The sequence below is a fragment of the Odocoileus virginianus genome, chromosome 25 (assembly GCF_023699985.2).
Source record: "Odocoileus virginianus isolate 20LAN1187 ecotype Illinois chromosome 25, Ovbor_1.2, whole genome shotgun sequence".
NCBI classification, from domain to species: Eukaryota; Metazoa; Chordata; class Mammalia; order Artiodactyla; family Cervidae; genus Odocoileus; species Odocoileus virginianus.
This window is the reverse complement of record NC_069698.1, coordinates 42,769,459-42,794,573: the sequence shown is the minus strand read 5'-3', so window position 1 is coordinate 42,794,573 and position 25,115 is coordinate 42,769,459. Positions and strand designations below refer to the sequence as shown.

Here is a 25,115-nt window from a genome sequence, read left to right as displayed (position 1 = left end):
AATGTTGGCAAAGATGTAGAGAAAAGGGAAACCTTGTTTACTATTAATGGGAATGTACATTTGTGCAGCCACTGTGGAAAACAATATAGAGGTTTCTCAAAAATAAAACTAAAACTGAAACTACCATATGACCCAATAATTCCACTCCTGAGTTTATATCCCTCCAATGTCTTTTAATTAAACTGTCCAAATTTCCTGGATTACAAATTAATTAACAAGGAAGAAAATATAGATCCTTATGATTGTAACAGGTTTCTGGCAGTAGTAGCCCCCAAACACTAATTCCTTGTTGAAACCAACATCTGGATTTTGTTATCTTCAATGTAGAACCCCTAGTTTAAATGGAATTCACCATTGTTCACGTCTCAGTGGCCCTTAAAACTATGTATTTATTTTTTTGTTTTTTCTTTTGACCTCAAAATCCACATAACAGCATACTATACTCAAAAAGATTTCCTTCACTTGAGCCATGTGACTCATCAAATCCCTGGTAACAATCAGTTTCCATACTGGAACTTTATTTTGAACTTGGTTATATATAAATTGGCTTCTAGGAGCCCTAAAATAGGAGTCCATGAGGTTTCCCACTCTCAGTCTAAACTAGTATCAAGACCCTATCACAAAGAACTTAGCAAAACTTTCCTAACCTTTGGAAGAAAGTCAATCATCTGGAAAATAATCTCCAGATACAGTAGCTGACTGTTCATGATTCTGTATTTGATAATACAACCAACCATGAATCAGAAATATTCACACAAAAAATTTTTTTTCAAGAAGTTCCAAATAAGCAAAACTTGAATTTACTGTACACCAACCAGCAACTATTTACATAGCACTTACTTTGTACTTAAAGCTATTTACATGATATTAGGTTGAAAATAATCTGATGATGACAAAGTGTAATGAAGGATGTGTGTGAGTTATAGGAATATGGTAGAACCTTGAACAACTTAGGGGCTAGGGGCACAAACCCTGAGCACAGTGGAAAATCCCAATATAACTTTACAGTCAGTTCCAATAAAGTATTTCCACATATAATGTCATCAAATTAAAAAAATAAAGACATTCAGACCATGAATCTGGTTGTACTATCTTTACATATTCGAAGATACAACAAACGGATATTCATTGCTTTAATTTATGTCCTGTTTTATCCAACACATTGTGCCATATAAATAGTTATAAGGAAAACTGAATGATGAGCACGTAATGAGCTATAAATTCTTGGGTATTGACTAAATTGTTTTAGTAAAGTATGTGTAACTCTGGAAATGATCTGCCAATGGATATACCAAAATATATCATGGTATTAGAAGTTACTTGAAAATATATTTATAGGAGAGCATGGGCTTCCTGGTGGCTCAGACAGTGAAGAATCTGCCTACAATGCAGGAGACCTGGGTTCGACCCCTGTGTCGGGAAGATCCCCTGGAAGAGGGCATGGCAACCCACTCCAGTACTCTTGCCTGGAGAATCCCATGGACAGAGGGACCTGGCAGGCTGCAGTCTATGGGTCGCAAAGAGTCGGACATGCCTGAGCAGCTAGGCACAGCTCAGCACACCATTTTATTGAGTGCAATAGTAATTCAAATTTTATAGGTGAGTTGCTATTTTAAGTATCTCCTTATAGCAAATAATGAAGTCTTTTGCGTCTGAGACCACTGTTTACTGTTAGTTAAACTTGGTTTTCCAGTGTATTCTGCTTAGGAGCAGGCTGCCAGGCCGGTGTGAAGAGCTCTTACTGTGGTTGAAGAGGTTTCTGTAGAGAGTTACTATCTCGTCATGACAGCTGTCCCAGTACCAGCAGTCATGAGGTTAATGCTGTGGAAGCTAAAGATGGAACACATACTAGCTACAAACCTGGAAAAGAGACTGTCATCGTGAAAGAATCGCAAAGACTCGGACACGACTGAGCGACTTCACTTTCACTTTCTTTCGTGAAAGGGCAGTGTTTCATTTATGGTCATTTAATAATGATAGAACACATTTGCACTAAAAAAAAAATCTCATGAGATTTTTTTCTAATGAGAGACAGAAATCTAATGTAGTAGGTGTGCCCAAGTAAGTTTAGCAAAGATACAGCTTGTTAGTGAATAAGATGATCTTTGCTTCAGAAGTATCTTTGAAAGGTAACCCATATATGTGGAATCTAGAAAAAAAAAATGGTATAAATGATCTTACTTGCAAAGCAGAAATAGAGACACAGAGGTAGAGAACAAATGTACAGATACCAAGGGGGAAAAGGGGTTAAAATGAGTTGGGATTGACATATATACACTATTGATACTATATATGAAGTAGATGACTAATGAGAACCTGCTCTATAGCAGAGGGACTCCACTTAATGCTCTGTGGTGACCTAAGTGGTAACGAAATCCACGGAAGAGAGGATATATGCAAAAATATTGCTGATTTACTTTGTTATTAAGCAGAAACTAACACAACATTTTAAAGCAACTATACTCCAGGAAAATTAATTAAAAAGTAAAAATAAAGTGTGCTTTGGACCTAATACAATTTTCTTGAGCACGTTTCTTAACATCTAACATGGGAAAAATTAGAATAACCTGCGCTTGCTTTCAGAACTGAGTTAAAGAATTGATATAGATGTATGTTGAAGTGTAAAATGTACAGTTGACTTGTTTATAATGCACAGCTTGGAATTGTGAGGACAGGCCAGTGTGAGGCTGATGTTTCCTTCATCATCTCACTGTCACACTGTCAGAGAGAAAAGCTGTCCTTAGGGTGCAATGACCCTAAGGTGGGTGCAAACCCACCTCTGGTTTGCTAATCATGGCTATTATGACATGCCCCTTTTTAATTAGGTCTTTAGAAACTATTGTAGGCCTTGTAATTATTATAATCAAAAATAAGAGATAATGACTTAAGCACTTTCTGTCCTAGATGAGACTGAGAACCTTATTAAAATAAACTTGGATCGTAAACAACCGTAATGATAATTTATGACTTTAAATATGCAGGAGTCCTTTTAATTGAGGGAAGGAAAAGAAGAGTAGAAAATATGATTTCCTAGGATTGGAAAATGACTGTAAAAATTAATGTGGATCCATTGGGCTCTTCTGGACATTTAAAAAAGAGATTTTGATAGATGTTGAAATAGCAGGAAAGCATTTTGCTTTCAACTTCTGTATATGTGAAGACCTTCCATTTTATGTTTGAATTTTATGATATCTTCAGCTTGACCGATAAATCAGGGAAAATGTATATCAAAGTTTGAATCCTTTACTTCCTGGAACATGTGGTTTATTGTTTCTTTTTAAGCGTTTATACCTCCCTTGAGTGTTAGTCGGTTAGCCTCAAGTAGTTCTCAGGAGAATTTTATAGTTAAAATTGTCAGAAAATTGGAGCCAAGAAGTCACATGCATGTTGAAGTGGTAACGAAGCACTTTGGTTTTATGAAAATGTTTATGGTCACAGGCCAGCAACATTGCGTTTGAAGGAATTTAATGATGGTAGAACCAGTCAGAGAGGAGCAGGATGCCAAGACCGCATTTTTATAGCATCTCCATATACCTAACCCGTTGAGCGCCCAACCTCAAGCACAGCTCGTTATCGCTACTGAAACACACTTGGCATTACTGAGGCACGGGCCATTCCTAACAAGACAGGCTTTCCCACCTCCTTCCGTGTGAAAATGTTCTTTTCCAACCCACACGTGGGGAAATTTTATTAACTTTGTATATCCCATCTCTGTCATGATTACTATATCTCAAACATTTGTGATCTTCAGCCCTGACTCCTAATTAGAAAAACAGGTTTTTTTCTGTCTTTGGCATTAGTTGAAAAAGTAGTCGTTTTCCTCATAACCTCTTCATCTCCCTAATCAAGGTGCCCGTACAAACAGGCCCACATGGCCTCTGAGTGGAAGAATCTAAATACTCACAGAACGTGGGCCCTCCCTGGTGGTTCAGTGGGTAAAACTCAGCACTCCCGATACAGGGGGCCCGGGTTCAATCCCTGGTCAGGGGACTAGATCCCACAAGCCACATCCCACAGCTTTAAAAAGATAACTGAGTAAAGATTCTCTGACCCCGCTCCTTGCCACTTCTCTGCCTCTCTCCCCGCTGCTGACTTCACGTCACACGAGTCAGCATGGCGATCTTTCCCCATCCCAAGACTGATGAATCGCTCTATAAAGATTTTTCCCCAGTTGTCTGGATTTCTGTTCGGCTTCTCAAAATGATTTCCCCTGATTATTCTTTTCAAGACACCCTCCTCCCAATATGCTCAGTCTCACCTACCTCTGTATTTAGCCCTGATGCTAATCACACCATTGCTATTTTATTTGCTTACTGTCTGTCTGTCCCCCAGTGGAATGTAAGCTTCCTGAGGGCAGGGACCTCCTTGGCGTTTTCTCTTTGAGAGCCTCAGAATCTAGCCGAATGCCTGGTCCACCATATGTATCTGCTAACATTTTGACTGAGCTTTTATTATACTATTGTTTAAACCACGGTAAAATGCCCTGGTTAATCCATACTAGAGAGTATCCTCTCAAGGAATTTTTCACATCGATCTTGGAATTGGGAAGCAGATTTATTTTGCTTGTAGGGCGTGAGGGATGTCAGGGATGGCATGATTAGACCTCAGAAGGCCAGATTCTATTGCTAGTTACATGTGGTGTTGGAACAGAATATATTAGCAATGCAGAAAGTACGTGGCCATCTGCTCTGTTATCTGTGATCTTTCAAGAAGGGTCGCTCTTCAATTTTAAAAAGCAACAACAGGGAGACAAATAGTTTTTCGAGGCAGAAGCCCAGTGTGTCTCCTTTTGCCTAGAAAAGCGATAAAGCATATATCCTTTTCTGCTTCACTGCCCCCACCAAAAAACAAACAAACAAAAATGTATAGTACCGTTGTACTTCCTGGAAGTGAAACAACAGTGATTCCCAAATTTATGTATTTGTGTCCTAAATTTGTAGTCCTTCATTTGCAGCTGTCTGCTGGAGGCTTCTGCAATAGATTTAAGAATCTAGCATCTAAATTCCATCATGGTCAAAGCATTTGACCATGCATTTCTGTTCCTGGCCATCCATTCTCCCTGCTGTATCCTCCATTGCTGTTAGTAACTGTTCTCCGCCCAGTCTCTCCTTCTGGAGACATCAGCTTCATCTTCCCACTGACCCCCTCCAACCAAATAGCTACCAGCTCTGTCGTGTTATTTTCTCAAAGCTCTCACTTCCCGAGTCCTCCTCACCTAGACTCCGAGAGCCTTCTCCCCCGCACACTGGTCACCCCAAACTTACCTGTCCTTCATACTTCTGCCAGCTCATACCTGTTGAAATGCAACCAGGCTTGCCACTCTTCTGCTTAAAGCTTTTCTACACGGCTCTGTTACCACTGGTAGAATAAGGGCAGACTTCTCAGTCTGTAATACAAGGTCCTGCCTAATGTATCCGAAGCCTGCATTTGCCCACTTACTGACTGTACCACCTGAGGTTGGGTGTAGACAGATGTATAGGCAGACCTTGGCGATACGATGGCTTGGGTTCCAGAGTGCCGCAGTAAATCTAGCATCATAACAAAAGGAACCACACAATCTTTTGTTCCCTGGTGTATATAAGTTGTTTGTACTGTACTGTAGTCTCAAGTGTTCTACAGCACTGTCCAAAAAAAGTGTGCACACCTTAATTTTAAAAATGCTTTATTGCTAAAAATGCTATCATGAGTCTTCAGCCAGTCGTTAACTTTTTGCAGTAGTAATGTCAGAGATCATTGACCATAGATCACCATAACAAATATAATAATAGCAACAAGATTGGAAATATTGTGAGAATGACTGGACTGTGACACAAATGCTGTTGGAAAGTGACGCTGATAGGCTTGCTGCCACAACCTTCAATTTGTGAAAAATGCAGTATTTATGAAGAGCGATAAAGCGAGGTCTGCCTGTATCTATTTCTTCCTGGGAATGGAGGCCCCTCTCCAAGAATCTGGGGCAAGACGAGAGCTTGAAGCAGTTTCTGCCTGTGCTGGAGGAAGGAACAGAGTGACTAGTCATTGCTTCCCAAGGAGAACTGCTTATTTTTTCACAGGAGAGATAAGGGGGGAACCACAGAATGAGAGAGCTTCTCTCCTTTCCAAAGAGCAGGTACTTCAAAGGTGTTCTCAAAAGAAATGTGAGGCTGGATCTTGCTTTGTGGCTTTTCTAAAGGGCTTTGTGGCCATTTCATGCACAAAACATCTATAGCTTTTTATTGTGTCTCCTGTGTGTGGAGACACAATGGAAACAGATGCTAGGCACACAGCCTTTGTTGAAAGGGCACCTGTTCAGGGCATATTCCCTTATTAGTACTTTTATTCTTTTTTATTGAGATACAGTACATTTACAGTGTTGTCTTCGTTTTAGGTGTACAACAAAGTGATTCAGTTTTCACTTCAGATTCTTTCCCATTATAGGTTATTACAAGTTATTGTATATAGCACTATACATATGACCTTGTTGTTTATCTCTTATATGTATAGTAGTGTGTATCTGTTAATCCGGAACTCCTAATGTATCTCTCCCCCACCTGCCAGTATCCCTCCGATCCCTGGATCTGGAAGATCCGCCAGAGAAGGAAATGGCAACCCACTCTAGTATTCTTCCCTGGGAAATCTCATGGACACTGTATCCCGGGGGGCTACAGCCCATGGGGTCTCAAAGAGTCGGACACATCTTAGTGACTGAGCAACACAACCAACCAGGAATGTGGGGAATTTTGTCTGTCTTATTCCCAGCAGTAACTTCAGGGTCTAGGACAGACTCACCGGAACCTAGAACCCACTCAAATAAATTCAATGACTAAGGATCATATATTGTCAACTTTGTATCCCAAGTACACACCATCAAATCTTTGGATATGAGGAATTTGCTCATTCACAGTTTTCTGGCATAATGTCTAGTTAACCAAGATATTGTTTCATGTATCAAGATTTTAAAATGACTTTGAAAGTTTTTAATCACCTTAGGTGCTTCTCTTCATTCCTGGTTGGTTCATGAAGCTGTCAGGAAAAGAATCTGCTTTTGATTATACATGGCTTTTCTTGCCTCCAAGATAGTCATTTTAAAAAGCAATTTAGCCTCTTACAATAATTATATTCCAACCTTAATATTTCTTAAGTCTTGCTAGAATATCATTTTCTCCCTTTCCACATATTTTTATGATTAAATTTTAGACAGCAAGTGTACTAAATCCTTTAGGCTATATCAGAAATCTAAGAACGTTTTTCAACAGAGCCCTAATGACATTGTCTCACCCACAAAATTAACAGTATTTTTAAAATGTCATCAGATAGTCAGATTTTTCCTAAACCTGAGCATTGGTCTTCTCTGCGTGTTTTTCCACACCAGATCCCAGGCACGACCAGACCTAGCATCTTACATCCTTACCTCTTAGGCTTCAGAACAGCCCTTTTAATATCATGACAGCAAGTTAACAAAGAAGCTGTACCAGTTTTCTTAGAAACTGCCCATCCTCTGGTTTGTCTTATGTCCTCGAGGTTCTATTTAGATTGTTTCTGTGTTCCTGGAATATTTTTCTTATTATGAGTATGTATTGAGAAAATGAAGAAAAGATAGATTGTTTGTCAAATGTTCTAAAGGAGTGTTGCTAGTTACACCAGACCTTGCTTTAATGCTCCTCTTCTCTCTTTGCTGTTCTTGTGTTTTAGACACTCACTAGATTAAACAGGGCAGCCTTTAAAAGTTGGTATGAGGCATAATTGCTTTTATGCTAAGCTATCACTATTATAATTTTCCTTCGCTTTGCTTTCATTCCTAGCATCCTACATGAATACCATTTGTTTTCTGAATTGCAAGAACTTTAGTAACCAACACACCCATAAATTTAACCCTGGATTCTATTCATATTAGCAAGACCATGGGGTCATAGAATTCTGAAGATACAGTCTGTCACATGGGGTTTTTGAACTTTCTTGTTGCTGTTCAATTGCTCAGTCGTGTCCGGCACGTTGTGACCCTGTGGGCTGTGGCACGCCAGGCTTCCCCTTCCTTTACTGTCTCCCAGGGAGCTCAAATTCATGTCGAGTCAGTGATGCTGTCTAACCACCACCTTCTCTGCCACCCCATTCTCTTGCCCTCAGTCTTTCCCAGCATCAGGGTGTTTTCCAGTGAAGCGGCTCTTCACATCAGGTGGCCCAAGTATTGAAGCTTCAGCATCAGTCCGTCCAATGAACACCCAGGACTGATCTCCTTTAGGATGGACTGGTTGGATCTCCTTGCAGTCCAAGGGACTCTCAAGAGTCTTCTCCAACACCACAGTTCAAAAGCATCAGTTCTTCAGTGCTCAGCCTTCTTTATGGTCTAACTCTCACATCCATACATGACCACTGTAAAAACCTTAGCTTTGACTAGACGGACCTTGGTCGGCAGTGATGTCTCTGCTTTTTATTATGCTACCTAGATTTGTCAGAGCTTTTTTTCCAAGGAGCAAGCATCTTTTAATTTCGTGTTGGTAGTCACCGTCTGCAGTGATTTTGGAGCCCAGGAAAATAAAATCTGTCACTGTTTCCACTTTTTCCCCATCTATTTGCCATGAAGTGATGGGACCGGGTGCCATGATCTTCATTTTTTAAATGTTGTGTTTTAAGCCAGCTTTCACTCTCCTCTTTCACTTTCATCAAGAGGCTCTTTAGTTCCTCTTCGCTTTCTGCCATTAAAGTGGTATCATCTGCATATCTGAGGTTGTTGTTATTTCTCTCGGCAATCTTGATTTCAACTTGTGAGTCATCCAACTCAGCATTTCACATGATGTACTCTGCATGTAAATTAAACAAGCAGGGTGATAATATACAGCCTTGACGTGTTCCTTTCCCGATTTTGAACGAGTCCGTTATTCCATCTCAGCTTCTAACTGTTGTTTCTTGTCCTGCATACAGGCTTCTCAGGAGACAGGTAAGGTGGTTTTCTGAATTTGAAAGATTTAAGAAATTTTGTATTCCCCCCTCTTAAGATCTTTCCTAGGACTGCCTAACATCTGACTCTTTTGTTTTCTGATAAAGAAAATCAAACTGTGCATGCAGTTGTCAGAGATTGCATTGATCTTGAGTGTTTTGCAGGGCTATTTCTGTGGGATTTAGTCATGCATCATTCATTCATTCACACACCTGAGCTGGGTGTCGTGCCAAGCACTGTGCGTGTGGTCGTGGCTTTATTTCTCTCTTACATGGTACTTGTTGTAGGTCAGATGCTCTTCTAAGTACTTTGCAAATTTTAACCCGTGTGTTTTCCGTCATACCCCTGTGACGGTTCCTGTTACAAGTTTGCCATTTACAGATGAGGAAAAGGAGGCTCCGAGAGGTTCAGTAATTTGCTCATGGTCACAGACCTGAGATTCAGAACCAGGCATTCAGGTCCCATACTTCATACTTTTATGCATTCTGCCATACTGAAGAGTCCAGCCTCCTTGGACCCTGCATTCTGCCCTCTCTGAAGGAGGCTAGAGGCAGAGATCACTGTAGTTTCTGCTGTATTAACAGAATTTTGGAACTTGGACTTCCTAAAGCCCATGAGGACTCTCACTTCATTTCCTCGTATCTCTTGTGTCCTCAGGTCAGGACCCAGCCTCCCATGCTTCCCATCCCCTCCTCACCCCGAACCCACCACCATGCCAGGGGGCGGCAGTATTTCTGTGAAGAGCCAAATAACATTTGAGGCTCTGCAGGCCATATACGGTCTCTGTCACATGTTTTTCTTTGAGTTTGTTTTTTTTTTCCCATTCATCTTACAACACTTGAAAAATCTGACAATCACCCTTAGCTCACAAGATGCACAGGAACAAGTCATGAGCTGCCCCTGCTCCACGTTGTTGCTGTTCGTCCTCCTTTGAGCGCCCTTTGTGTCCTCAGCTGATCCTGTTTCAGGCGTTGAGGTTCTCCTCTCCCCCTACCACAGGGCCTTTGCACTGCTCTTCCCATTCCACCTTGTGGGGAGCTGTCATTAGTCCTTGGACTTCATTAACTTTGAGCTTTATTTAGGTCACATTTCAGTTCCCTTCCTTCTAGATGCCTTGTCATACACCTCCAGACCTGCTCAGCTCTCGTTTTGGGCCTCTGAGCCCTCCATAATTGTTATCACACTAGTAATTTTACATTTCTACAGGTGATGATATCATTGTGCTTTGGGCTATTCAGTTCAGTTCAGTCGCTCAGTCGTGTCCGACTCTTTGCAACCCCATGAACCGCAGCACACCAGGCCTCCCTGTCCATCACCAGCTCCCAGAGTCTACCCAAACCCATGTCCATTGAGTCAGTGATGCCATCCAACCATCTCATCCTCTGCCGTCCCCTTCTCCTCTTGCCCTCGATCTTTCCCAGCATCCAGGTCTTGTCAAATGAGTCAGCTCTTCACATTAGGTGGCCAAAATATTGGAGCTGCAGTTTCAACATCAGTCCTTCCAGTGAACACTCAGGCCTGATCTCCTTTAGGATGGACTGGTTAGCCCCCGTGAATTACCCTAGCTTCCTCCATGATGTCCATAACCAGACTGCCGGCTTCCATTCTCATCTCCCTAGTGCCTGCTCTCCATCCTGCAACCTGAGTCATCTTTAAAACAAATCAGATTTAGCCACTGCCATCGAGTATAAGTAAACATGCTATTTCTTACCGTAACCAACACAGCCTTGCTGGGTCACCCCCCACCTGTCTGTCTCCGCCCCCCTAGTTACACTTCTCCCCTGCCTCACTCTTCCCACCCCCACCACCACCTCCACGAGTTCACTGGCTGTTTGCTGTGGGTTTTGTTTTTGTTTTTTTCCTTGGTTGTGTTAATGCTCACCCCCATGCCAGGGTCTTTGCACATGCGTTACTCCTGTCTTAACCATACACCCACCTTGACTCTTTCAGCGTTCCAAGTCTCCCGCCCACGACCTTTTCTCCATGACCATGCCCTGCCCATCCTATTTGAGAAGCTGCCCCTATCCCCCACCACACACACATCTTTTGTAGTCACTGGTTAACACATTTGCCTTTCCTGTCTACTGTATTTTTTGCATAGTTGCTATTTATTTGCCCATATTGTGCCTTCCCTACTAAAATATGTTCCAAGAAAGCAGAGGCTCTGTCACATTCACTCATCCAGCCCCGGTGCCTGCAACAGCACCTGGCACTTGGTCAAAGCAGAGTCAGTGTTGTTGATTAAACCACTGATGTGTGGCTTTGAGAAGCACTTAGTGGGATGATTAAATGAATGGGTGAATTAATGCATTACCACTTTTTTTTTTTCCTCATCATCAATTGGTGCACATCCCTCTCAACTCAAATACTCAACTGATCACTGACTGCAGAAAACAATACATGGATACCTGGTCTCTGTAGTTGAGCATCTACCACTGTTAGAACTCAGAGCCCATGAAGAATTCTGGTGCAGCCAGGCTGATGGACTTGTTATTCCTGGTTGTTCATTATCAGGATATTCCTACCTCATCCTCACACCCACTTTTCATGTCCTACCAGCCCCAACACCTCTAGCTCACAAGAATTACTTTCCCGTGGAATTTCTAACACATTCAGTACACGGTACATCTACTATGCAGTAAGTAGTGTAGATTCTCTCGCCTGGAATAGGGATTCATTAAATGTGTAAGTATTGATGCATCCTAGTTTAGATTAGGGTTATGACCTATCTAACTCACCCTTGAGGCCTGAGTCATGAATTTTGGGTGTCTCAATTTGGTCTTTATCTTCCTAAACCAGGGATCTATGACCAGGGGTCCAGAGGAAGCTAGTGAACAATCTGTAAGGAATGCCTTTAGCTGCAAGTAACAGAAACCCAGTTATTGGTATTGGGAGCACTGGGCTGGTGTGGCGATAACACAGATCCCTTCTTTTTGTATCTTTCCCCCTCAACATCTTAATTAGCTTATGCATCCTAATGTTCATCATCTAACAGTTGACAGATGACTGTTGCCCCACCAGTTAAAGTAGAAGAGCCGGGGGTAAAGGAACAAAAGAGCTCTGACCATCAGTAGGAATCTTATCATCTGGAGAGGAAAAACTTTCCTGAAAGCCCCACCTCGAAGTTCAAGTAGGTGTCCTCTGGCATCTGATTATTCATCAATATCTTGGTCGCCTGGCCTTCCCTGTCCACAAGACCATGGAGAATTTGGTTTCTTACTTTCTCTGGTCAAAAAATGGATGGGGGAAAGAGTTATGAATGGCCTTAGTGTAGCTTACAAACAGTTCCTGCTGCAGGGCATCTTTCAGGAGAGGTTAGTCAGATTCTTAGAGATCCTTTCATTGACAAGTTAATAATACCGACTACCTAAGGAATGGGGCTTCCCTCATAGCTCAGTCGGTAAAAAATCTGCCTGCCTGCAGTTCATGGGGTCGCTAAGTCGACTGAGCGACTTCACTTTCACTTTTCACTTCATGCATTGGAGAAGGAAATGGCAACCCACTCCAGTATTCTTGCCTGGAAAATCCCATGGACAGAGGAGCCTGGTGGGCTACAGTCCATGGGATCTCAGAGTCAGACATGACTTGGCGACTATACCTAAGGCGACACCACCAGCACCTAAGAAATGCCATCAAAACAACTATACTGAAACTCACTAGACTGCTTAAGAGAAATCTGTGGGGGTCAGTTTTAGATACTACCTATAGGCACACAGAGTCTAACAGTGTATTAAAAGTAAGTAGTTTTCTTTAGTAATCATCAGCATATGATGGATTGAATCCCAGGAGCATCAAATTCACTTACAAAATATCTAAACTGACAAATTAGTTTAGAGAATTAGTAACTTAGCTAATTCAATGAGGCCAAATTTGTATGTATCATCATCTTCTGTTTTTTAATGTGTTCAGCTCCTTATAGTTTTTGCTCGAGGGGGTTTGGAGCTTGAAGTGACTTGTAGGCCCTGAAAATACCAGTTTTATTCATTAACAAGCTGTTATCCTAGACCAGTTGTGAGAGTATTTAAGAAGAGTAGCCATGTCCTCTCCGTTTTAATCCTTTTTGCTGAACTGGTGGATCAGATGGTAAAGAATCCACCTGCATTGTGGGAGACCTGGGTTCGATCCCTGGGTTGGGAAGATCCCCTGGCAGAGGGCATGGCAACCCACTCTAGTATTCTTGCCTGGAGAATCCCGTGGACAGAGGAGCCTGGCGGGCTACAGCCTATGGGGTTGCAAAGACTCAGACACGACTGAAGCAACTAAACCTGCACACAGACGCGCAGCTAACGCAGGTATTGCAGCTCAGTGGATTTTCAAAACGGCACACAACCAGATCAAAACACAGCCTTGCCCACTCCCAGAAGCCCCCCTTCTGCTTCCTCCTGGTCATAAACTTCCCCTCACCAAAGTCCAACAGCTCCTCTGCGTGCTAACAGTGGTGAGGAGTAACAGTTTTCATAGTTTATATAAATAGAATCATCTATATGATGTCTTGTATCTTATGTTTGGCTTCTAATGGTGCCTTTTGGATGGGGGAGAGAGTGGCTTTTTCTTTCTTAGCTGTCCCCCCTCTTGAAACATTTCCTCAGAACCGTGAATAATAAGCTTCCTACTTTCTCACATTTTCTGGCAACTTCTAATTTTCCTAATTTAGCAGCCATAATTTCAGGGACTGCTTTCCTCTGGGACAAAGGTATCCAGCCATCATACCTTCCAGGCTAAACTGGCAGCGCTAAGACCTGGGCTGGAATGAATGGGAAAGGACTGTCTGTTTACCTTTTGAAAATTTTGCTTTCTCTCTCTGTCCACTTACCCTGGGAGACTCTTTTCTTCCCGTTTCCCGGTGAACACAGAAGTGTCTGAGTGTCTTCCTGTTGAGACTTGCCCTCTGGCCCCCGTGGGTCCTCCATTCTGGGAATTGCCAGTCGCTCTGTTTTCTCTCTTCCCTCTTCACTGCTGTAGTTCAGATCTCCTGATTGTCAATTCACAAAAACCCTGGGAATCGACTTTCTCTCTGCCATTTCCTCTCCTTTGTCCTACAGAGTGCAGGGGGAGAAAAGTTATCAGTCTTAATGGAGAAGATGAAAGAATAAATACAGCTTTTTTAGAGAATGCAAATGGTGAGCTGTTGTGCATGACTTAAACAAAAATCAGCTGAAACTAGTAAGTGAATCAGAATCTTTTCTTGTCTCAAGGGAGTCTTAGGGAGCCAACTGTGATGAGTGGAATCTATCAAGGTCAGCCTTAGAAATTTGAACACCACCTTTGTGATGCAGTGTATCCTTCACTCAACTAAAGTCTTACTTGCTGACACACAAAATTGTATCCTCAGTGATTGATTTCCTCATAATAATGTCCGTTTGACCCTTCAGCCTGTTTATTTAATTCAAATGCTCCTAAGATGATGAGCGTTTTCAGATCGTTCCCTCGTGCCTTAGAATTGTTTACATTATTGGGATTTAAAGGGTGGGGAAAGCTGTCTACTTTAAATTGACAGAGGCTAAAATGTGTGAGTGAATGAATATTCCACCATGTGTTCAAAGTACTGTTTTATTGTGAGTTTACTTGTTGATAAGACATTGCTCTATGATGCTCAGCCTCACATTTCCATAAACTGGACCTTCTTGCATTTATTTATGTATTTATTTTGGTTACTGTGGCTCACCCTGGGAACTTCCCTGGTGGTCCCGTGGCTAAGACTGTATGCTCCCAATGCAGGGGTCCTGGGTTCACTCCTTGGTCAGGGAATTAGATCCCGCATGCCCCATGAAAGTGAAAATGAAAGTGTCAGTCACTCAGTCATGTCCAACTCTTTGTGATCCCCATGAACTGTAACCCACCACGCTCCTCTGTCCATGGAATTCTCCAGGCAAGAAGACTGGAGTGGGTTCCCATTTCCTTCACCAGAAGATCTTCCCAACCCAGGGATCAAACCCAGGTCTCATGTATTGCAGGGGGATTCATAACACAGCCAAATAAAAAAATAGATGTAAAGCTGACTCACCTTGGTCACATCACAGAACAGAGTTGTCTAGCAGTTGAAGAGAAGGTGGAAAAGTTTTTTTGTTTTTTTGTTTTCCCTTTCTGTGTTTCCAGCTATTTATGAAAACTGCAAATAGAAGTTATAATGTTGGCATGTTGGGCCTTTTAGGGGAAGACGCCACATCATTAAAACATAGCTGTGTGCTACTGTTTTAATGGTGTCCAAAGAGATAATTGAATTCATGGACGTCTAAATTTAATTCCAGAAATCAAAGCTATGGTAATAAGAACTGGACGTGAGTTCTCTCAGGCCAAGTAATTTAATTCCTCAGCCAGCTGAACTGTTCTGTGTCTCTGTTCCTTGTTATTATGCCAGGAAATTGCTCCGGCAGATGCATTGATGGATGGTAGGCATGTATTTCACTCTTTTTCATGGCTGGACACATACCAGAATACAGATTGCTTTAAACACAGCTGTTTTTATGTGCATGCTTTCTGTTTGGAGTTTTAAATGCAACATTCAAGTCATAACAGAGATGGTTGGGGGGGGCTTTGGGGATGCCCTGGGGCGTTTTCATCACCCCACCCAGAAGCCCACTGTTGTCTGTACCCTGGATTGCATACCCGGACCCTGGCATTCCACCCACACTTCACATGTTGTGGTTTAAGAAGACTGATTGGATTTGACTTTTCTCTCTTGTTTTCCATGAATTTTCCATTTAATTTGGGGAACTAAAGAGTATTGGTGTATATGTTTCCATGTTACTCTCTCCATTCATCCCACCCTGTCCTTCCCCCTTCTCCATATCTGTAAGTCTGTTCTCTATGTCTTCATATACACCACCACACGTCAAATAGATAGCCAGTGGGAATTTGCTATATGACTCAGTGACCTCAAACCAGGGCTCCGTGATAACGGGGAGGAGTGGGATGGGGTGGGAGGTGGGAGGGAGGTTGAGAGGAAGGGGACAGCATTGTACCTGTGGCCAACTCATGCTGATACATGGCAGAAACCAACACAGCATTGTAAAGCAATTACCCTTCATTTAAAAACAAATAACTTTAAAAAATACAAATAAAGAGTGTTGGTGCCTGTGATCTTGTCGGATACAGAAGAGAGCTCAAACGCAAGAAATGGGCCCATGGCATGCCTTAGGTCATCTTTATTCACTAGCAGTACATCAAGATTTTGTAGAAAAATGAGGAGGCAGTATATTGGCTAAAATTGAGGCATCTAAGCAGCTGTTAAGTTTAGGATTCTTTTGAAATGTTGCCTTAAGTGGTAGACATTTGTGCAGGAATTCAGGCAATGAGGAAATCGATGATTGCACCCCAGTTCTAAGCAGATGAAGGTTTATACCATCTGACGATCAATGCCAGTGTTTCGCTTCCCCCTCTTACCTGTTTCTTCATGGTCTCATGGAAACGTTTAAATAACTGGTTAGGGTTTTCTCTGTATTAACATGTCATTTATTCAATTGATAATAACATATCATGATACGTTATTATTAATGTTATTCCTCCTAAATAAGTTTCTCCATATTCTTTAGCCTCTTAGAATGTGTTCAGCATTCAAATGTGTTCATTTATTGTTCATATATCATATTTAATCAGAATTAGAAAAGCATTCCACTTGGGGGTGGGAGGATTATACACTTCTGTTTTGTTTTACTTTATTTTCATCTTCATTACATGGCATGAGGGATCTTAGTTAAACAATCAGGCATCAAACCCTCACCCCCTGCATTGAAAGCATGGAGTCTTTAACCGGTGGGCCACCATGGAAATCCCTGCACATCTTTGTAAATCTTTAAAAAGTCCTTTAAATTCTGGGTTGATCAGGGAACTTCTTCTAGTGCTATATTCATCTTTTCACGGCTCTTTCTCTTTTTCACTCTCACCCCTTGTGGCTGCCCTGTCAGACTTTCAGGATTCGAAAGCCTTCTGCCATCCTCCTATCTCCCTACATTACCAAATCCTACCATTCTCTTTCCCTAACACGTCTGAAATCTGATTTTCTTTACAGTGCCCAGCTCACAGCCAGGGCTTCAGGTGGCGGCTGACAGGCACTCTCCAGATTCCTGTCACTTCCCCCAGCAGTGAGCTTCTCCTTGTGAGCAGGAATTGGTCTGGGATACAGTGTAAATGTCAGCATGGCAGTTCTCAGTCCCACTGCTGTAGTGCTTCTTGTGAAGCAGACCTGGAGTCGATGCTCTGGTGGGCTGAAACCTCCAGCACATCTAGATCTTTTTCCTGTAACTGGTTTTGTGGTCTGATCAGGGATGAAATTATTTCTCCTCTGTAGCCCCATGGCACATGAGGTGCTTTCACTGTTAAACACTTAGATTCCTCCCTTCATTTATCATCTTTCAGTTGCTCTCAACCACATCTGCACTGGCAGGTCCATGACTGACACAAGAATATCTTACTTGGACTTTTGGATTTTGTTCCAGACATATTCTTTGGCTATCCAAATTTGCTGATTTATTACTCACCATTCTGATCGAGTATATATATATATATACATGTTTAATGCATAAATATTATTTCTGATCCCCTTCCCAATTATACTGTGACTCACTGCCTGTCTGTTCCCATTATTCTCAGTGTTGCATGTTTCAGGGGTCCTCAGAATATTGTCCTCCCACTATCAGCAGCAGCATTACCTGGGAAATTGTTGGAAATGAAAATTCTCATCCCCTATCCCACCACTGACTCAGAAATCTGGGGGTGGTGCCTGGTGATCTGTGTTTTAATAAACCTTCCAGGTGCATCCTTCTGATGCTTGCTGAAATGCGAGAACCACTGAAATATCTGGTATTCTAGAAAGCTTACACAACTAGCAAAAGGGAGCACAGATATAGTTTCAGTAGGCATCCCTACCATTGAATATTACACAGGTTTTGTCGTTACTGTTCAGTCGCTAAGTCATGTCCCACTCTTTGCAATCCCATGGACTGCGGCACACCAGGCTCTCCTGTCCTTCACTGTCTCCCAGAATTTGCTCAGATTCATGTCCAGTCAGTGATGCTATTTAACCATCTCTTCCTGTCCCACCCCCTTCTCCTCCTGCCCTCATTCTTTCCCAGCATCAGGGTCTTTTCCAGTGAGTCAGCTCTTCACATCATGTGGCCAAATTACTGGAGCTTCAGCATCCGTCCTTCCAATGAATATTCAGGACTGATTTCCTTTAGGATTGACTGGCCTGATCTCCCTGCAGTCCATGGGACTCTCAGAAGTCTTCTCCAGCACCACAGTTCAAAAGCATCAATTCTTCGGTGTTCAGCCTTCCATGTGGTCCAACTCTCATATTCCATACATGACTGCTGGAAAAACCAATTTCTTCTTCCCCTTTCATTTCTAATGTAAACATTCAACAGTCATATTGAACCAATTTCCACATCCCCTTATTGAATATCTAATATGCAGGTGCTTTGTGGTATTTTCACATGTTTTATAAGAAGTGACCCCAACAATACAGTAAACTTTGTTTTGGCATCCCCTACCCCAACCTTTTTGATAGACTTTATTTTTAAGAGCAATTTTAGGTTTAGAAAAAATTTGAACCGGAAATACAGAGCGCCCCCCCTCCATTATTAACATTTTGCATTAGTATTGTACACTTGAGCCAATATTGATGCATCATTGATAAAATCCACAGTTTACATTCAAGTTCATGTTTTGTGTTGTACGGTTCTATGGGTTCTATGCATGCATGTATAGCAGACAATTGTATATGTTGTCTCTGATACATTGTATTACAGAGCAATCTCACTGCCCCTCAAACCACCTGTTCCACCTGTTCATTCCTTCTTTCCTCACTCCAAACTCCTAGCAACCACTGATCTTTTTATGGTCTCCATCTAGTTCAGTTCAGTCTCTCAGTTGTGTCCAGCTCTTTGTGACCCCATGGACTGCAGCGCACCAGGCCTCCCTGTCCATCACCAACTCCTGGAATTTACTCAAACTCATGTCCATGGAGTTGGTGATGCCATCCAACCATCTCATCCTCTATCGTCCCCTTCTCCTCCTGCCCTTAATCTTTCCCAGCATCAGGGTCTTTTCCGATGAGTTAGCTCTTCGCATCAGGTGGCCAAAGTATTGGAGTTTCAGCTTCAGCATCAATCCTACCAATGAAGGACTAATCTCCTTTAGGATGGACTGGTTGGATCTCCTTGCAGTCCAAGGGACTCTCAAGAGTCTTCTCCAACACCACAGTTCAAAAGCATCAATTCTTCGGCGCTCAGCTTTCTTTATAGTCCAACTCTCACGTCCATACATGACTACTGGAAAAACCATAGCTCCGTAACCATGGTCTCCATAACTTTGCGTTTTCCAGAATGTCATATAGTTGGAATCACGGTAGCCTCTTTTTGCAGCTGTGTAAACTAAGATCTTGTTCAGGGATTAAAAAGTTGCAGATCTGCTGAGCTGGGAACCATAGTGTGACCTGCTGGCTTCAGACCTCCTGTGTGTTTTAATTCAGTGCCATGTTCCCTCTCAAGGACCCAAAGCCCCTTGTCATTGGTTTTCTTTTTCCTTGCCCAACATGTGTTTAATGACTATTGCTATTATTTCTCCCTCCTGCTCCAGTGAAGACAAAGTTGTAGAAGTGACGGAGGAGGAAGAAGTGGCGGATGTGGAGGAAGAAGAAGCCGACGAGGAGGAGGATGATGAGGATGGGGAGGAGGTGGAGGAAGAGGCTGAGGAGCCCTACGAGGAGGCCACGGAGCGGACCACCAGCATTGCCACCACCACCACCACCACGGAGTCTGTGGAGGAGGTGGTCCGAGGTAACCCACTGTTCACTTGGATTTTCTTACTCGGGGAAAAGGAAGGCATCACACCAGAGTTTGAAATTTCCATCCAGCCTGCCACCACTGTCTCCCTGGTGATGGGAGGTAACACGTTGCCTTGTGCTTATGGAGCTCTTTCTAGATGAATAAGCATCCAACGATTCATTTCAAAAAATGTGAAACCTTGATTTTACAGACTGTTCTGTGCCTGCTACTTCTGTATGCTACTTGGCACGTTGTTCTGCAGAACTCCGCCTAACTGGGGACCATGTCATTTGACAAGGACCAGGTTAGATGGCCTCCTTGGCATTCTTCTAACAGTGGGTGTTGATTACACTCCATTGTCCGTGGCCCCTTTCATCACCAAGACTATGAGCTCCTTGATGTCAAAGGGTGTATTTTACCTCGTGTGATGCAGGGTGCTTGCCTTATAGAAATGTTTCAATAAATGTTGGTTGAGAGAGTAGTTGTGATTAGATTTAATTTAATTTTAAAGCAAAAGAAGGCCACTTGGAGAGCATGACATTTAACTTGGATAACTTGTGTTGTCTATACGATGGTTTACTGGGGGAAGGGACAATGCCTTCTTAGAGAGGTAGATCTTAGACTTTGTTTTTCTGGTTAATTAATGCTTCTATTGGAAATGTTGTATACGGAACAAACTAGAAGACACCCTTTTTGTCTCCCTGAAGTAAAAGCAAGGTTCATTTTACACTAAACAACCAAAATTATTGAATTGTTGAGTAGCTTTTCTTAAAGGGTATATGTTTGTTTTGCAAATAGTAAAAGATGGCCCTAAGATTAGATTGAATGAGTACAGACATAAGTATTGTTTTAATGCATTGCAGGTACTTTTAAAGTCTGTCCACAAATGCTACAACAGTATGGTCACTTTTATTAAAGTAAAATGCTTTCTGCTCCATTGTTAAATTGGAGCTTAAAATAAACTACTCTTTTTGCTTCATATAGATTCCTAACGATCACTGTGGTATGTCATCTTTCCTTCACTGCATTTTTTATAACTTTGCTGAAGTATAATTTACATATAAAATTCACTCATCTTAAGTGCAGAGGTGTATAATTCAGTGGCATTAATAAATGTACCAGATTGTGAAACCATCACAGAATCCAATCTTAGAACATTTTCATCACCCCAGTCCTCACACCCCTTCACCGTGAATCCTTGTTCTTACCGCTAGCCCTCAGCAACCATTAATCTTCTTTATGTCTCTACAGATTTGCCTTTTCTAGACTTTTAATATAAGTGGGGTCATACCTGGTCTTTTGTGTCTGGTTTCTTTCACTTAACATAGTAGTTTTGAAGTTTTTCATTTCTTTAACTTGTAGCTTTTAAAAGTGAGATTATTCTGAATTGAACACTCAGAGTTACCTTAAAATCTATTGCAATATCACATATTCTCTTAAAATATACATAGAATACCAAATAGATTGCTTAACTTTGTAATTCCCTATGAAATGACAACAACTCCTTCAGTTGAGCATGTACTTAGATACACATGTAAGTAAATGTGCATTTTGTTTGAGGCACTGTTTTTCAGGAGGTTTTCCATGTACCTCTTAGGACCATCTGTGCAGATCTAGCTACATGAACTTGTTAGCTTCTATTTTCCTAGCAGGGGAAGATGGATTTTTCAGGGCTTCTTTTTCTTTTTCTCCTGATAATTGTTTGATAACACATTCTTTTCAGGTTTACACTGATCAACCTGTGAGTATACATTTAAGATAAATAGGACTGTTCATAGATACTAATCACTGGTTCAGTTACAAGGGAATTTTAATCAGTTTTATTGAAGCATACCTATTAGACTTTTAAATTAACTGGAGGCCCTACAGCCTTCTACTAGTTAAAGTGGCTACAGAAATATCATAGGATATAGTCAGTGTCTTTATTTCTATAATCTATGTTTCAGTGTTGTAAATTGCTTTAGTTTTGAAGGCATACTATATTTCACTTTAGAAGTTATACCGTGAAAAAAAGGAAAAAATAAGCTAAAAGAATCCAGTAAAAAATAGAGACAATTCACAGGACAAAAGATATGGCTCTTAAGCAATGTAATACAATTTAGCAATGCATTTCAGAAGTAAAAAGTGTGAATCCTGATCTAGCAATTCAAAAATGACAAATATGCATAGCTATTTATTGAGCACTATTTGAAACAACAAAGATTGTAAACAACCTAAAAGTCTTTAATACGATTTTGGCTAAAGAAATTATTATATGCCATACTTGGGAATATTTTGCAATTATTAAACAGAATAAAGCAATTTATATGTGAACCAAAAAAAGATGTGTGACTACAAATTACAGAGCTAGTATTCTGCTGTGGGACTCAAGTTCTTGTGCTCTCCTCCAGGATAGCTGCTTGCATAATAATTATTGCCCACCTATTCCGCATTCATTTTTGGAGTACCTCTTTTGAATAAGCCATTTTACTGGGCTCAGGGGATCAGTTATATGATGAGAACACACAGGATAGCTGACCATCATGGATGTGAAAGTCTAGTAGGAAACATAAGTCAAAAAAATACAGAGTCTGTGTTGTAAAAAGTTTGAGCCCAGAGCCTACTTCACGTACAGGAGATTGATCAGGGATGGGTCTATGAAAAAGATGGCATTTGAAGGCAGACTAGAAGGGCTGGTGGTGGAACTACCAATAGATTGTCTTGCAGCCTACTTTAGGGTCATTAAGAACAGCCAAACCAATATGGTGCCTTGAGGGGGTACATGGCATGCTTGGGAGATAAGGTCAGTCCAATTAAAGTAGAGCGGGTAAATCTTCCATAAGCAGGTTACAGGAAGGTAATTTGGGACTGAAATGTGGAGACCTTTAATGCCAGGCCTGTGAATGTTGCTGTTAACTGAGGGTAATTAGTTCAGGACCTACTATGTGGTGAGGATTTTTCTAGTAGAAACAATGAAGAGATTTTTGTTTTTATACTACTGCTATTGAGGGGATGGGTGAACAGTAAGTGACACAACTTATGCAGTATATGAGAGAATGCCACAGAAACTTAGGCCGAATTCCAGACCCAGACAGAATTTTCTTGAGATAATATGGTCTTGTTACATTCTGAATAATTCCAGTTCTTTGTGCTTCAGTTTTTCTCTAAATGTAGCATTATTAGATATTAAATAGAAATAGAGGGCATATACATTTCTTGTATTTTTCATAGAAAGACAACTACAATTAAAAGAGAACTTTCGAAAAAAAAAAATCTCCAGGCTAAAGATTAAAAAAAAATGAACTAACCTTAAAAGATAAGTTAATAATGCTGATGTCAAGAACAGCATTAATAGTGGCCTTCTTGAAGCAAATACCTGATATTAGAAGTACCTATTATTAGTGCTAGAACTAGAAGAGCCTTTAATGGAATCTATCCTTCCATTCAAGACTTCTGAAATAGACAGAAGCTGTGATTGAGGCAAGACTTTCTGGGAAAGGAGGCCTAAGAGGAGAAACATGTTAATGGTATATATTGGATCTGTGTCAGAGTCTTCTGTGCTCCCATCTAATTCTGATAAAGAAGTAGAAGATTCTGATGGTCACATTAAAGCGACCAGTTTCCTGCGGTTCCCTCCACCCCATTGGTATAGGAAGTGGGTTACAACTCTTTCCTGATGAACAGTGTGAATGCCGTAGCTGACTGCTAACTTTGTAAAACTCTAGTAACATGTAGCTGGCCCCTCCACTGACAAAAAGGTTGGAAATGACTTGCAAAGAAGAGAGATTGAAAAGAGGCTTACCATCTCGTTTCCAGTGTTAATGTTTCAGTGCCCAAGAGAAAATGTGATTTACAACCACACTTAATGATGAACATTCTTCATTACCAACACATTGCTACTAGTATGCGTCTTTAATGTGCTTCATAAAAAACCTCAATAGTTTTGTAACCCATTACAATTTGAAAGAAATAGGCAGAGGGAAGAAAAATATAGGACATTTCAACATAGTCATAAAGTGTTCAGCCATATTGTATTAGAATCGTTGATATCAAAGCAGAAGATGCCAGTTCTGATTCTGATTCTGTTAACTGATTCCAGAGGAGAAAGGGATTGTTGAGAAGTGGGCACACCTATCTGACTTTAGGATCTATGGTTTTGATCTAGTGGAATGAGCCCATACCAATTTGCATACAGTAGTCCACCAGGAAATCCCTAGTAGATGTAGATACTTGCTCCTAATTTTCTGTGTTTTGAGAAGTGCTTGCATTTCATGAACCTAAGACAGCGTACACTGTGACTCAACCATGAATCCTAAACTCTCTGTGCTGTGTGCTCAGTCATGTCCAAGTCTTTTTGACCCCATGGACTGTAGCCCTCCAGGCTTCTCTGTCCGTGAAATTTTCCAGGCAAGAAGACTGAAGCAGGTTGCTGTTTTGTATTCCAGAGCATCTCTCTGACCCAGGGATTGAATCCATGTCTGCTGCATTGGCAGGCTGATTCTTTACCACTGGGAAGCCCAAACTCTGATTAGATGTGGGTATTGTAGTAAGTGGCATAGTCTATGATTTAGCTAGCCAGTTTTGTTCATCCAGAGTAACTGGTTTTTTCTATATGTTCACTGATTCAGTAAGTACACATTTATCACGCCTCTGCTGATGGCTCGGCACTTCGCTGCTGTAGCAGGTGTGATGGGGAGCTGGTTGTTACTGTGTCGTGGCTGATCAGGCTGGAATTTCTTGTTTGCAGGATCACCACTCCCCTTGCCTCTAGGGCAGGGATTCTGTCTTTTAATCCTTATAATGTGCTAAGTGGTGGTATAATTTTTATTTCCCATTTAAAGCCAAGGCAAATAAAGCTGAGAGAAATTTTTTAAACCTTGTCCATAATCACAAAGCTGGTAAGTGGTGAAGCCAGGATTTGGGCTTAGATGGACCAGAGTGTTTTTTACCACCCCAATGTTTTTTTTTTTTTTCTTTTTCTTTTTCCTTTTCTTTATAAATACACACTAGTTCAATTTAACCTGTGTCCCCTTGTAAATGTCTGTTCCTTTGTTCTAGTCATGTGTTCATCTTGGTATTGTTTCACTTTGAGCATTTCCTAACTTTTAGAATGCTCATTTATATAAGAATAGTATCATTTTATTTTTATATTAAACTATGGCCACAGGCTAAATATGGACTGTCACCAATTTTCTAATCAAAGGTTTTATTAGGATACAGCCAATCCCATTTGTTTACATATTATCTGGGGCTACTTTCATGTTACAGAGGCAGAGTTGAGGAGTCGAAAAAGATACCATGTGGCCTGCAAAGCTGAAAATATTTACTATCCAGGCCTTTATAGGAAACTTCTGATACTGATCATTAGAAACACAGTAGGAAGTTTTTATATTTCAGATATTACCATTCCAAGTTAATTTCATTAAGGTGGTTTTATTATGGGTAGAGATAGACTAGTA

At 41.2% G+C, this 25,115-nt stretch overlaps 1 protein-coding gene across 6 annotated transcripts in view; it reads left to right on the top strand.

The window, feature by feature from the left end:
- Window positions 1–25,115, top strand: part of APP (amyloid beta precursor protein) — a 286,389-nt gene that overhangs the window by 138,435 nt on the left and 122,839 nt on the right. For all 6 annotated transcript variants that reach the window (XM_020892410.2, XM_020892408.2, XM_020892409.2 and 3 more), the window contains exon 6: window positions 19,490–19,689. In XM_020892410.2, coding sequence (XP_020748069.1) covers window positions 19,490–19,689 — 200 coding nt within the window. The remainder of the gene's footprint in view (window positions 1–19,489; window positions 19,690–25,115) is intronic.